Source organism: Theropithecus gelada, chromosome 3 (assembly GCF_003255815.1).
Source record: "Theropithecus gelada isolate Dixy chromosome 3, Tgel_1.0, whole genome shotgun sequence".
Classification (NCBI taxonomy): Eukaryota; Metazoa; Chordata; class Mammalia; order Primates; family Cercopithecidae; genus Theropithecus; species Theropithecus gelada.
This window is the reverse complement of record NC_037670.1, coordinates 90511123-90525420: the sequence shown is the minus strand read 5'-3', so window position 1 is coordinate 90525420 and position 14298 is coordinate 90511123. Positions and strand designations below refer to the sequence as shown.

The window sequence follows — 14298 nt, the reverse complement described above, 5'->3', positions numbered from 1 at the left end:
GAAGTGCAAGGATATCTGTGCAAATTTCTGCACATCTTACGAAGCCTTAAAATGCTATTCACATCCACTAAGGTTAGCTCTTAGGGTAGAAAACTGTTCAAAGGCACATCCTAATGGCCTTTTAGAAAATTACAACAAAATAGATTTTTTACTAAGCTACAGCCTTCAATTATTTATAAAACCTACATTGATTGGCAGTTACTTTTATTTCTGTTTGTACAGTGGGCTGAAACCAAAAATTTTTTTATATTAATGCTCATTTTAATAACCTTTTGCAGTTAGACATAAATCTGACAGGACCACCTGAGCCCTAATTAACAGTTTTACTACAAGACATGAGATAGTACGGTAATCAATTCCTTCTGTCAAGCTCCAGATGTGCCAGCTATCATTTTTAAATACTTTTTTATTTGATATATATTAGCTTCTTTTTCTTTTCCTTTAAAAAATATTCAAAATAGTTTTAAAAATAAGAAGCATACATCAAAAGCACCATTCTGCTGCTGGAACTCTACTTAATTAAGGCCATGCTTAATGGTTCTGCATTTGATCACCTCCTAAAATCACAATAATAAGTTTACCTTTCTCTGACAGTCACTGGCTCATTAATGCATTCTATTTATGAAACATGCTATGATTTTAAAACAGCAAGGGCCACACTTGTCCTTGCTCACTATTGTATCCTGTGCCTTACACCACATTCAGCATATAGTTTGTGCCCAACTAGAGTTTGATAAAGGAACGAATGAATATAATACCTATGACTTAGGCTCTTTTGTACCTTGCCATTGTTACTTTACATCCACTCTCAATGCCAACTCAAGCATTGAGAACGCACAGTGAATCAGGCAGGTATCTCTAATATTTCCGTATTTGAATTCCTTGAATATAGTAATACATATCTTGTTGGTTATTTTTACCCCTAGATTGTTTCCCAAATTTATTGTAGTTCAGGGTGGGGAGGGGTTGTAAGAAAGAAATGTCTTTGTTTTTTCCTAATACAATCTTCTTCATTTATATTGCTCTTCTAATCAGAAAACATTATATTTAATTAAAGTTGGGGCAAAATAAGAATGCCAACTATCATTGATATTATTCAACCTTATACTGCAAGGCTCTAATGAAATATTATAATATGGGGAAAAAGGAATTATGTGCATTGGTAAACACAGACAAAACAGTCATCATTGACAGATGATGAATTTGTCCATGTGGAAAATCCAAGATAATTTTCAAGGAAGGTATTAGAACTCATTGGAGTTAAACAATTTTAAGGGACACAAAATAAAAAATTCTCATACAACAAAAAAAGAGCCAACTAGAAGAGATAACAGATGTAGATACAGATAAACTGATTCTGAAGTTTTTATGGAGAGGGAAAAGACTGAGAATAGTCAACACAAAACTGAAAGTGAAGAACAAAGTTGGAAGACAGACACTATTCAATTTCAATACTTACCATAAAGGTACAGCAATCAAGACAGTGTGGTATTGGTGAAAGAACAGACAAATATGCCAGGTGTGGTGGCTCACGCCTATAATCCCAGCACTTTGGGAAGCTGAGGCAGGCAAATCACCTGAGGTCAGGAGTTCGAGACCAGCCTGACCAACATGGAGAAACCGTCTCTACTAAAAATACAAAATTAGCTGGGCGTGGTGGTGCATGCCTGTAATCCCAGCTACTCGGGAGGCTGAGGCAGGAGAATCACTTGAACCCGGGAGATGGAGGTTGTGGTGAGCCAAGATCACGCCACTGCACTCCAGCGTGAGCAACAAGAGCAAAACTCCGTCTCAAAAACAACAACAACAACAACAACAAACAATAGATGAATAGGTCAATGGAATAGAATAGAGAGCCCAGAAATAGACCCAAATATAGTTAATTTATCTTTAACATGGAGCAAAGGCAATATAATGGGGAAAAGACTGTCTTTTCAACAAGTGGTTCAGAAACAACTGGATATCTACATGCAAAAAATAAAATAAGAATAGATTCTAGACATAGACACTACACCTTTGAAAATGAATTCACAATAGGCCCCAGACCTCCATGTAAAATGCAAAATTATAAAACTCCTAGACTATATAACATAGGAGAAAATCTAGATGACTTTAGATTTGGTGATGACGTTGTAGATATAACACCAAAGGCATGATCCATGAGAGAAAAACTTGGTAAGTTGGATTTCATTAAAATAAAAACATTCCTGTTTTGCAGAGACACTTAAGAGAGTAAGAAGGAAAGCTACAGAGAGAAAATATTTTACAAAAGATATACCTGATAAAGAACTATTATCCAAAATATACAAAGAACTCAAACTCAACAATAAGAAAATAAACATACCAATTAAGAAAATGAACAAAAGACCTGAATACCTACCTCAGTGAGGAAGATATACAGTAAGTACATGAAAAGATGCTCAACATCATATGTCATTAGGGAATTGTGAATGAAAACAACGAGCTATCACTACACATCTATTAAAATGGCCTATTAGAATAGCCAAAATCCAGAACACTGACCACATCAAACGCTGGTGAGGATGTGGAGCAAGGGGACCTCTCAATTATGCTGGTAAGAATGAAAAATAATATAGCCATTTTGGAAGACAACTTGGTAGTTTCTAATAAAATTTAACATACTCTTAACACATGATCTAGCAATCAAACTCCTCGGTATTTACCCAAAAGAGATGAAATTTACAATCACACAAAAATCTGCATATAGATATTTATAGAAGCTTTATTCATAATTGCCAAAACTTGAAAACAACTAAGATGTCTTACATAAGTAAACGGATAAACTGGGTTCATCTAGACAATAGAATATTATGCAGCACTAAAAACCAATGAGCTCTGAAACCATGAAAAGACTGAAGAACCTTAAATGCATATTACTAAGTAAAAGAGGCCAGTGTGAAAAGGCTATGATTTATACTATTCCAACCATATGACATTATGGAAAAGACAAAACTATGGAGAGAGTAAAAAGATTAATGGTTGTCTCAACTCCTGACCTCATGATCCACCCACCTCGGCCTCCCAAAGTACTGGGATTACAGGCGTGAGCCACCACGCCTGGCCCAACATGGTGAAACTCCGTCTCTAGTAAAAATACAAAAATTACCCAGGCATGGTGGGAGGCACTTGTAATCCCAGCTACTCGGGAGGTTGAAGCAGGAGAATTGCTTGAAATCGGAAGGTAGAGGTTGCAGTGAGCCGAGATCACACCACTGCACTCACTCCAGCCCGGGCAACAAGAGCAAAAGCTCCATCTCAAAATATAAATTAAAATTAAAATTTAAAAAGATTAATGGCTGTAGAGGGTTAGGGGAAGATAGAGTTGAGTAAGTGGAGCACACAGGATTTTTAGGGCAGTAAAACTACTCTGTAAGACACTATAATGGTGGATACATGTCATTATACGTTTCTGCAAACCCGTAGAATGTACAACATCAAGAGTGAACCCTAAACTATGGACTTTGGGTGATAACTACATGTCAATGGAGGTTCAGTGATTGTAAAAAACATACATTCCAAACCAGAGTGGGATGCTCATAGTGGAGAGACTGTACATGTGTGGGGCAGGAGGTATAGAGCAACTCTCTGCACTTCGTATTCAATTTTGCTATGAACCTAAAACTGCTCTAAAAAACAAAGTCTATCAAAAAAATTTCATTAAAGAAAAACACTGAGGAACCATCACACAAGGCAGAGTTTAGGACCAATAAAAAAAAGGTATTAGAAAGAACAGTTCATTTACAATAGTAATCAAAACCACAAGGTACCTAAAAATATATCAAATAAAAATGTCAAAGACTTGTACAGTGAAAGATATCCTATATTCATTGAATAGAAACACATTATCTCAAAAATGTCAGATTTATGTAATAATCTATAAGGTGAATACACATTTAAAAAAATCCCTATAGGGGAGAACAAGAAAAGTAAGAGGAGACTTGTCTTACCCATCCAATGCCCCCACTCTCCCCTAAAGTCTTATTATAAAGCATTGGTAATAAAAACAGGATAGTGTAAGCACAAGGAAAGGTAAATAGATCAGTGGAACACAGAGACCAGAAATAAATCTAAGCATAGCACATATATAAACTGCATATATAATGGAGTAAGCATTATAGATTAGTGAGCAAAGAATTCAATGAATGCTAATAAAGAATTCAGTGAATGCTGGCTTAACATAAGGAAAACATTTTGATTTCCACATCATGCCATACACATAAAATTAATTCCAGAGGACTTAAAGTCCTAAATGTGAAAAACAAAACCTTAACACTGTCCACACCTAGCTATTCCACCTTTAGTAATTTATTATAAGGAAATAATTGGAAAAGGGCACAGAGATATGTACAAAAATATATGTTCAGGTTCTTCCATTATTATTTACAATGGAAAAAAAAATTAAAAACCTAAATGTACAACCAAGAAGTAAATAAACTGCTAGTATATACAATTAATAAAAACATATAAACTTATATTGCTGATATAAAAATTAGGCTGGGTGCAGGAAGCCAAGGTGAGAGGATCACCATGCACCTTGAGCTCAGGAGTTTAAGACCAGCCTGAACAACATAGCAAAACCCCTGTCTACCAGAAATAAAAAAATTTAAAAATTAGGCACATGTAGTGGCACATGCCTGCCTGTAGCCCCAGCTACTCAGGAAGCTGAAGTAGGAAGACTACTTGAGCCTGGGAGGTCAAAGCTGCTGTGAGCTGTGAGCCGTGATTGTGCCACTGCACTCCAGCCTAGGCAACAGAGCAAGACCTTGTCTCAAAAATAATAACAATAATATTAATCCTATAAAAATGCATTTTACATATAGCTATGGCAATCAATGCTGTAGTATTGGTGGATACCAATGGAATCTGTTCAATGGAACAGAACAAAGAACTCAGAAATACTCCCATACAAATATGCCCACATGACTTTTGACAAAGGTGCACAAGCAACTGGAGGAAAGATGGTCTTTCCAGCAAATGGTGCTGAGGTGACTGAACATTCACGCCAAAAAAAAAAAAGAGAAACTTGACCTAAGTCTCATACCTTATATCAAAACTAACTCAAAAGTGATCATGGACTTAAATGTAAAACATAAAACTTTTAGGGCAAGAAAAGGCACAGAAAATATTTGGACTCTAGAGCTAGGCAAATAGTTCTTTGATTTAACCCCAAAGCACTAAAAAATCCATTAAAATAAATAAATTGGACTTTATCAAAATTAAAACCCTTTGCTCTGTGAAAAACTCTGTTGAGAGGATGAAAAAATCAAGTTACAGACTGGAAGAAAATATTTGCCAACCAGTCCTTATCAACAAAGGACTACTACCTAGAATACATAAAGAACTCTCAAAACTCAAGAGTAAAAATCAAAAAACAAGCAATTCAATTAAAAATTGGGCAAAAGGCATCAACAAACAATTCACCAAAAACAACATTCAGATGACAAATAAGCACTTGAGAAGATCAACATTACGAGCCATCAGGAAAATGCAAATAAAAACTGTGACAAGATTATCACTACACACCTATCAGAATGGCTAAAATTAAAAATAAGAATAATAATAATAATGATACCAAATACTGGCAAGGATGCAGAGAATCTGAGAGAATTTGGAGCACTTATAGATTGCCAGTGAGAATGTAAAAATTGCACAGCTACTGTGAAAGATAGTTTAGCTGTTTCTCAAAAACCTAAACATATAACCATAGAACCCAGCAATTGTACTTCTGGGCATTTATTCCAGAGAAATGAAGACAGGCTCACACATACAAAAAAACCTATACAGGAATATTTGTAGTAGCTTCATTCAAAATAGCAAAACAACTGGAAGAAACCCAGATGTCCTTCAATTGGTAAATGGTTAAAAGTATCATGGCACATTCATGCCACGGAACACTATTCAGCAATAAAAAAGAAAGTACTCAGCCTGAGCAACATAGTGAGACCTTGTCTCTACAAAAAAATAAACAAAATTAGCCAGGTGTAGTGGTGTATTCCCAGCCACTCAGGAGACTGAGGTGGGAAGATTGCTTTAGCCTTGGTGAGCCGAGATCGTGCCACTGCACTGCAGCCTGGGAGACAGAGTGAGACCCTATCTCAAAACAAACAAACAAACAAAAACAAGGAAAAAGCTATAGATATATTCAACAACCTGAATGAAGCTTAGAAAATCATGCCATGTGAAAAGAGCCCATTTCAACAGGTTACATACTGTCTGATTCTATTTATATAATATTTTTGAAGTGACAGAAATAGAGAACAGATTAGTCACTGCCAGGAGTTAAGAAGAAAATAGAGGTAGTGGAAAGTCAGTGTAGCTATAAAGGAGCAACATAAGGGATCTCTGTGTTGGTGAAAATGTTAATGTCCTGGTTGTGATACTTTACTGTAGTTTTGTAAAATGTTACCATTGGGGGAACCTGCGTAAAAGATACTCTGGATCTGGCTGTATTATTTATTACAATTGTGTGCAAATCTACAGTTATCGCAAAAGAGCATACATAAGATGATCCTTTTATTAAATCAGCAGCATATTAATATATAATATATAATATCTGCATATTAATTTTAAAAAGTTTGGTGGCAAGGTGCGGTGGCTCACACCTATAATCTCAGCAGTTTGGGAGACAGAGGCGGGTGGATCACCTAAGGTCAGGAGTTCAAAACCAACCTGGCCAACATGGCAAAACCCTGTCTCTACTAAAAATACAAAAATTAGCCCGGTGTGGTGGTACATGCCTGCAGTCCCAGCTACTAGGGAGGCTGAAGCAGGAGAATTGTTTGAACCTGGGAGGCAGAGGCTGCAGTAAGCCGAAATCGCGCGACTGCACTCCAGCCTAGGTGACAGAGCGAGACTCCATCTCAAAAAACAACAACAAAAAAAAAAAGGAAAAAGAAAAAAAAATGGAAATAGCCAAAATACAAAGAATTAAATTAAAATTTAAAAATGTTTGGAAATAAATAAAACAAGAGTATTAGTGGTTATATTGGTGAAATGATACATAACTGTTAAATTTCTTCTTCATACATTCATGTATTATAAAAGATTTTTTCAATGAGTATGCTCTACTATGATAGCAAGAAAAAATAAACGAAGCTATTTTCATCATGAAAAAGAGAATACATGCTATTGTATACAACTTTTTTCACTGAAAAAATAACTATATAAATTCTTCCAAATATCATTTTAAAAGCTGTTTAATATTCCAGTGCAGCGATCTATCAATTTTATTATTTCCTTATCATAGGGAATTAAGGATTGTTACTACTTTGTTTAAAAAAAAAAAAAAAAGCAATGCAACAGATATTCTTCGATCTTAATCTTCACATGCAACTCTGATTATGTCTTACAGCCAGACCTCCAGTCATATAAACCTATTGGATTATAGAGTTACTGGAATATACTGAATAACTGCTTTTCTGAAAAACTATGAATTGATGTCCCCATCATAGTATAAGTGTGTGAGATCACTTTACTCTGTCCCTGAGAATTTGTCAAAATTGTATTCACATTCCAAGCTCCACTGATCAAATAAGTAAGGAAAACAGACATGCTAATCTCATACAGTGACATCACAACATAATAAAATTGACTTCACACCAGTCTTTGACATTATGCAATCTAATATGTATGGGTCTTGCTTGCTCATCTTCATCTCCCTTCACCTCCAGAAAGTTGAAACTTCTTCATCTGACATTGCGAAGCTACCTCTCTCAGCCTCATTCACTTGCCTCCTTGCAATCTCTCAAACCCATCTGACGCAATGTGTCTGTCCAAATGCTCTGTGGATAGCCACAGGGCTCTCTCTCTCACTGACTTTAGGTCTTGGCTCAAAAATCTCCAAATCAGAGGCTTTCCCATCCCACTCCGTGTAAATCAGCCACCCCCTTCTCCAGCCTCCCTAACTGTACTTACTTGCTCTTTCTCTGGCAATGACGTGCTGTAAGTTTTTGATTACGTCTCTACTTTATTCTGAAAATTTAAAAAATCAAATCCTATCCTTCAAGACACTGTCATCCCAACTTGTATAGACTATACACTTGTCTCTTTATCATGACCCAAGAATCAAGATCAGCTCCAGCAGAATTTATTTCTAGGCCGTCCCTCCTACAATCTTTTTATAGAGTTACTTTTTTGATAAATAATAATTGTACATATTTGCATGGTACATATTTTAATACATGCAAATATTGTGTAATAATCAAATCAGGGTAGTTGGGATATCCATCATCTCAAACATATACCATTTGTATTGAGAACATTTCAAACCTTCTTTTCTAGTTATTTTGCAATATACAATACATTTTTGATAACTATAGCCACGATACTGTGCTATTGAACAGTAGAAAATTTACTCCTCTAACTGTATTTTTGTACCCATTAACCAACTCTTCATCCCTCCTACCCTTGCCAGCCTCTAGCAACCATCATTCTACTCTCCATCTCAATGAGATCAACTTTTCTCGCTGCCACATATGAGTGAAAACATGTAGTATTTGTCTTTCTGTGCCTAGCTTATTTCACTTAACATAATGTCCTCCAGGCTTATCCATGACCCTACAAACGACAGGCTTTATTCTTTTTCATGGCTGAATAATATTTCATTGTGTATATGTGCCACATTTTCTTTATCCATTTATTTGTTGATACATACTTAAGTTGATTCCACATCTTGCCTATTATGAATAGTGCTGCAGTAAATACGGGAGTGCAGATATCTCTTTGATATACTCATTTCCATGGGATTGCTGAATCATATGGTAGTTCTATTTTTACATTTTTGAAGAACCTCCATACTGTTTCCCATAGTGGCTGTACTAGTCTACATTCCTATCAACAGTGTATGAGAGTTTCCCTTTTACCACATTCTTGCCAGCATCTATTATTTTTTGTGTTTTTGATAATAGCCATTCTAGCTGGGATAGGAGAAATCTCAATGTGATTTTGATTTGCATTTCCCTCCTGCAAACTTTATTGATGTCCTTTCTCTATCCTGGCCTCCACCTCTGCAAATATAAATAATGCTGTTCACTGGGAAGCCTTATTCAGGCCACCCGCTGTTCAATACCCAAGATTGCTATTCCTTGCATCCTCCTCCCCAGTACCTTTATAGCTTCCAGTCTCTATGTCCTCAACATCTGCCAGACCAACAAAGAAAGTAACATGAATGTAATAAGCTAATTCACACTAAGGTCTGTTTGGTTCAAATAGTAACTAAGAAAAAATCAAATTCTTACGGTTTCTAACTGGAAAAAGAAAGATATAAAATGTACAGTTTGTGTTCCTGAGACATTTCCATTCTATTTTATTTCTTCAAGTTTGGTCATCACTTTTATTTTGTCATAGTCTTTCCACCTGAAATGTTTTAGTCTAGTTTAACATTATCCAAGAAGTACCTCCCTTCTGATTTTCATTCCATTCAGCACTGATCTCCTCCCTTCGAAGGGAGGAACAGCAAAGGATGCCTCCTACTGACATTCCTCCCATCTAAGCAAGCATTTTTCTACTTCAGTGAGTCTCCATTTCATATTGAATTCTAGCAGACTATGGTTTTTCTCCTTTAAAATGTATTTGAAAGCCCCCTTTTCCTTTCCACATGTTACTTCCACAGATTATATCCTATAGGTATGAGTAATCAGGCCTATCAATCAATCCTAGGAGTAACGTTTGCTTTGAAATGTCATTAAGCAATTCAATTATTTTTAGAAGGAACTACTTTGAGTTTTTAAAGCCTTATAAAAAAGACCACCTCTATAGTATCCATTGTCCTTTGTCATTAAGATATATAATACAAGGTGATTGGCTTACTTTGTCATGTACCTAGATCCTTATATGGTTGCAATGGGCTACAAACATATTTTTAACTTTAAATTTCATTTTTTCTTGAAATCAAAAATAGATTAGAGCAAAGCAGTGACACTTTATCTTAAAAAACTACATATAACATCCTGTGCTATTCTGATGGTAGAACAAATGATTTTTAAAAACAAATGGGGATAATTCTTTGCATTCTACACCACAACTTCCTGAGATACACTCAACTGCACACTACCAGATGATATGTGAAATACCCCCAAAGAATTAGAATCTTCCTCCAGCCCCAAAAAAGACAACTTACCAGACTTCCTTGCTTTCAAAGCAATCACAGCTGCTAGCTCTCTCTGCACCTAATAAAATATTAGGGGGAAAAATCAAATTAGAAGAAGAAAAATGTAGCCATCAAAAGCAGTACTTTGTTTTTAGATATGCAGCCCAAATTCAGAGCTGTTGCAATTAAACCGAAGTTTGCTGCCAGCACTTTTTTTATTTTTGCTGGGTTTTAGTACATGGAAAAACCTCTGCATAGGAACTTTTAGAAGAATCATATTGAATTACTTTTTTAAAAGTTAAACAATTGCCAGAATGTATACATTGTAAAACACTGGTATTTACACTGTGATGATGGGAAGTACCTAAAAAAAAACTATATAACATTCAGATATAATGCAATTATGAATTAAATTATTAAAATATACATGATACCATAACAAAGATTAAATATTATTTACCTCTCAAAGATGCTAGTTTATACAGAAATTCTAGTAAAGTTGATATAGGTAATCCTGGTTTAATTGGACCTCTGCTCAAATATAATGAATGTTCACTGCAAGCCTGACAGGTTTACAGTAACCATTTTGGATAATATGCCACATAAAAGCAAGCGTCATCAATGCATAGGGCAGGTGAAATGGGTATAGACTAGATGACCTTTAAAATCCTAAATGTCTTAAACCCTACTTACTTGTCCAAAGTTTTTAGCACTTAATCTCACTCTCATCTTTCCCACTTTGAACACTTAAATCCTTCCTTGAAAACATTTTCAAAGCAGAACACGAAACAGTGACAAAAAAGATAAGCACAGTCACTTTCAAAGATAACATGAAGGTATCAATAAAAATTCCATAATGAGGAAGATCTCTCCTCTTCAGGACACAATCTCTTAAGCTCAGAAGTTTGTGTGTTCAGGTGTTTGGAACTGGTGATGGTCGGGTTTTTTTCGAGGGATGGGGGTATCAGGCAGCTGAATATGTTGCAGTAATGACACTTTAAAGGGAGAACAAGGGAGTTCAAGGTTAAATTGCAGATTTGCTATTCAAATTAATGTAATCTACATTCATTTACTGGAAGGCAAGTGTAGCAATATGCTAGACCCTGAGACTCCACCGAGGACTGCTTTGTCAATGGCCAGGGCATTATCACCCCTGCAGAAGGCAGTCTGTCCCATGTACTGTCTTTATTGCCATGCTTTCCCTGATGGGCTACGTGAAAGCTATTCAAAAACGCATAGTCTTAATTTAGCTGATTCTTTGACACCTTAAGATTCTCTCAGGAAAATTACACAGCAGTGAGAAGACAATCAGTTCTTCTCCAACCTTAAGAGTTTGAGCTCTGAAAATGCTCACAGTTGGAAAGTTTACAGTTAAAGAACTCAGCGGGAAAAGAGTACTGAGGCAGACAGAAGTGATGAATGACCACAAGAAAACCTTTATAAGTACTGGTATGTGTACTCAAATAAATTTAAAAAGCATCCAAGTAAAAATATCAATTACTGCATATTTTACATATTTTAAATTGTTTGTAAGGTTTATTGTAGTATTACCAGCCCTTTTTAGGATTTTTTTCATTCAGTGTCACAAATATTTGGAGTTGGGATAAAGAGGCAGATTATAAACATTCACAAGGGTCTTGTCAATGGTTTCCAGATTCTATGACCTCCCAGGGAAAACGCCACTGTGGCACACACACAGGGAGAAGGCAAAGATGGAAAATGATGCACGAGGTAGATCACTTAATTTGTTCACAAAGGATCAAAACCAGTCATCTCCAGCTTCCTCTTTTAATTTTCCACACCTGAAATCCCTTTATGGGATTCTCAGTTTTTCCTTTTCCAATTAGAAAATGATGCCCAAAATAGAAACAGCTCAGAAAAGGAAAGGATTATATACCCACCAATGTATAACACTATAGCTTTTCAAAGAATTGACAAAGAAAGGAAAGAATGAGATGAGCAAGCAAAAACTGGAGCATTTCCAGGGCACTGGGAGGGTGAGAGATGAGCAGCGAGAAAGGCACAAAGAACTTCACAGTTCAACTTAGAACCTAGGCTACTTTTTTACATAAAATAAATGAGATTACTGTACTGTATTACACCACATCCACTGAACCTCTGCCATGCGAGGATATGAGTATTTTATGCAAAGTAGGATGTAGGATAGCTTCCATGTTTCTGCACTAGGAGGGAAAAAGGTTTTGGCAAAACAAAACAAAACAAAACAAAACCCAAAGATAGGTTAGTCTTCCTACAAGACACAAAGGGAAAAGTACTGATCAAGCAGAGCACACACTGGGTAAGATCCCTTTTATGCTGCTATAGGATCTTCACAGTTCTTTTTTGTTTTTTTAAATGACCTAGCAATCAATTAATCATTTAAAGTTGTGTGACTAATGCCTATATTTTGGCTGGGAACTCCACTGAGGCAGAGACCTGTTTGCCTTTTCTTCACATTATCCTGGGGAATTGACACTCACTCATTAGCCCACAAGAGGTGGCTAAAGAGACAACTCTATTTATACAAAGACAGAAGGAGAAAATACAGAAAGGACCCAGGGGAGAGAAAAAACTTCCCAAGCGAGGACAATGAAAACTCAGAGAAGGCATGTCCTTGGCATAAGCTACTCCCAGCAGAAGTCTTCAGAACATGTTAGAAGGATTCAAAGTTGGCCTTTGCAAATAATTGTTAGGTTTATATGAAACTGAATTGAAAACCTTAAACTCTGAGGAATTACATAAACAGGGACTACACTTTTCTTCGTGTGCTAATAAGGGACCTGTTGACATTGGAAAAGGAATGTCATACTCCAGTGCCAGTGGAGCCTTCAAATAACTGAGGCTCTGGCTGACATTCTGACCACAACCTCCTGAGACACCCTGAGCAGGAACTACCTAGCTAAGGTGCTTCCAAACTCCTAACATGTGGGGGATCGGTCAGAGTGGTGCGAAAAACTACAGGGAAAGGTCACAAACCTTGTGAAAGGTCGGAAGGTTTTGCACAGCCCGGGGGGGGCGGGGGCAGAGAACAGGTGAAGGCAGCTGTTCTATAACCCTGAGGCAGAGGGCAAGGAGTAGGTACAAAGGACTGTGGGGGAATTTATCTTAAACAAGCTTGTTTACTTATGCTGACCGGGAATTGACCTTTGATCATCTGTGTACACCTGACGTTCCCTGAAAGGGGAACAATGAATGTTAATTACCTACAGGTTGTGTTGGCTCCAGGTTTTCCGCATTGCGCCTGTACTGAATAAAAGCAAGCAGCTTCAGCTTCTCAGGGGTACTCTCTGGCCACTAGAGCCAGGCAGTCACCTAGGTGCTCTTACACTGCTTACCTGTGTCTGAGTACTCCTTTCATCCACCTGCCAAGGTCTGTGGGACAGACCCAGTACTAACATAATAAATACACGTTGTTTCAAATCTCTAGATTCTGGAGTCATTTGTTATGCTGAAGAGTCTTTTATCGGACAATGATGATTTTTCTACCGTAATCTAACTGTGTTGTTGGCAAACCTGAGTTCCTCTCACCATGCCCAAAATAGAGCCACTGTTAGGTTAGGCTTGAGAAATATACCAAAGGTAGAACCATGTTCTGATACTGGCCATTGTTTCTATTCAATGAGGATACAAAACCCCTGCCCAGGTCATTAGAAAAAAATGCATTGTTCTTAATCTGACAGAAACAGTAAATTATTAGCTTGGCTTTTCCTATCACAACCCTTCCCTACTATAATCCGTAACTCCTTTTCAAAACCCCCTGGGACTAGATGTATTTCAGAATTCAAAATTTTACATATTTCAGAAAGGTATCTTAAGTGAGGTCTGGGGCAGCAACTTGTAGTCAGATACATTAATATTTCTTCCATGAGATGCATTACTATTCAAACCAAATGGGATAAAGGAAGACTAGAAAAAGCCTAGAGTTTTGCCACCAAATACGTTCAGTTTTTTATTTTGCCACCAAGTTAGTTATGAAGAACTTTCGTTTTTCAGAGTTTTTATATTGTAGGACTGTGAATAAGGGACTGTAAACCTCTACTAGTTTTACATTAAAGTTTCCCTCCCTCATCTTTTTCTCATGTTTCTTCTTTTCCAATTGCTATTTGGTCACTACTTTTTGTCTGCTTACTAGGAAGAGCTTTCTTTAAATAGCTTGAGTTTTCATCTAGTTCAGCAGTTCTCAAACTTGA

The 14298-nt window shown here is 36.6% G+C and overlaps 1 protein-coding gene across 1 annotated transcript in view; it reads right to left on the bottom strand.

Moving 5' to 3' along the window:
• Positions 1–14298, bottom strand: part of RAPGEF5 (Rap guanine nucleotide exchange factor 5) — a 242022-nt gene that overhangs the window by 142217 nt on the left and 85507 nt on the right. The window contains exon 7 of the mRNA XM_025380367.1: positions 10139–10187. Within this exon, the coding sequence (XP_025236152.1) occupies positions 10139–10187 (49 nt within the window). The remainder of the gene's footprint in view (positions 1–10138; positions 10188–14298) is intronic.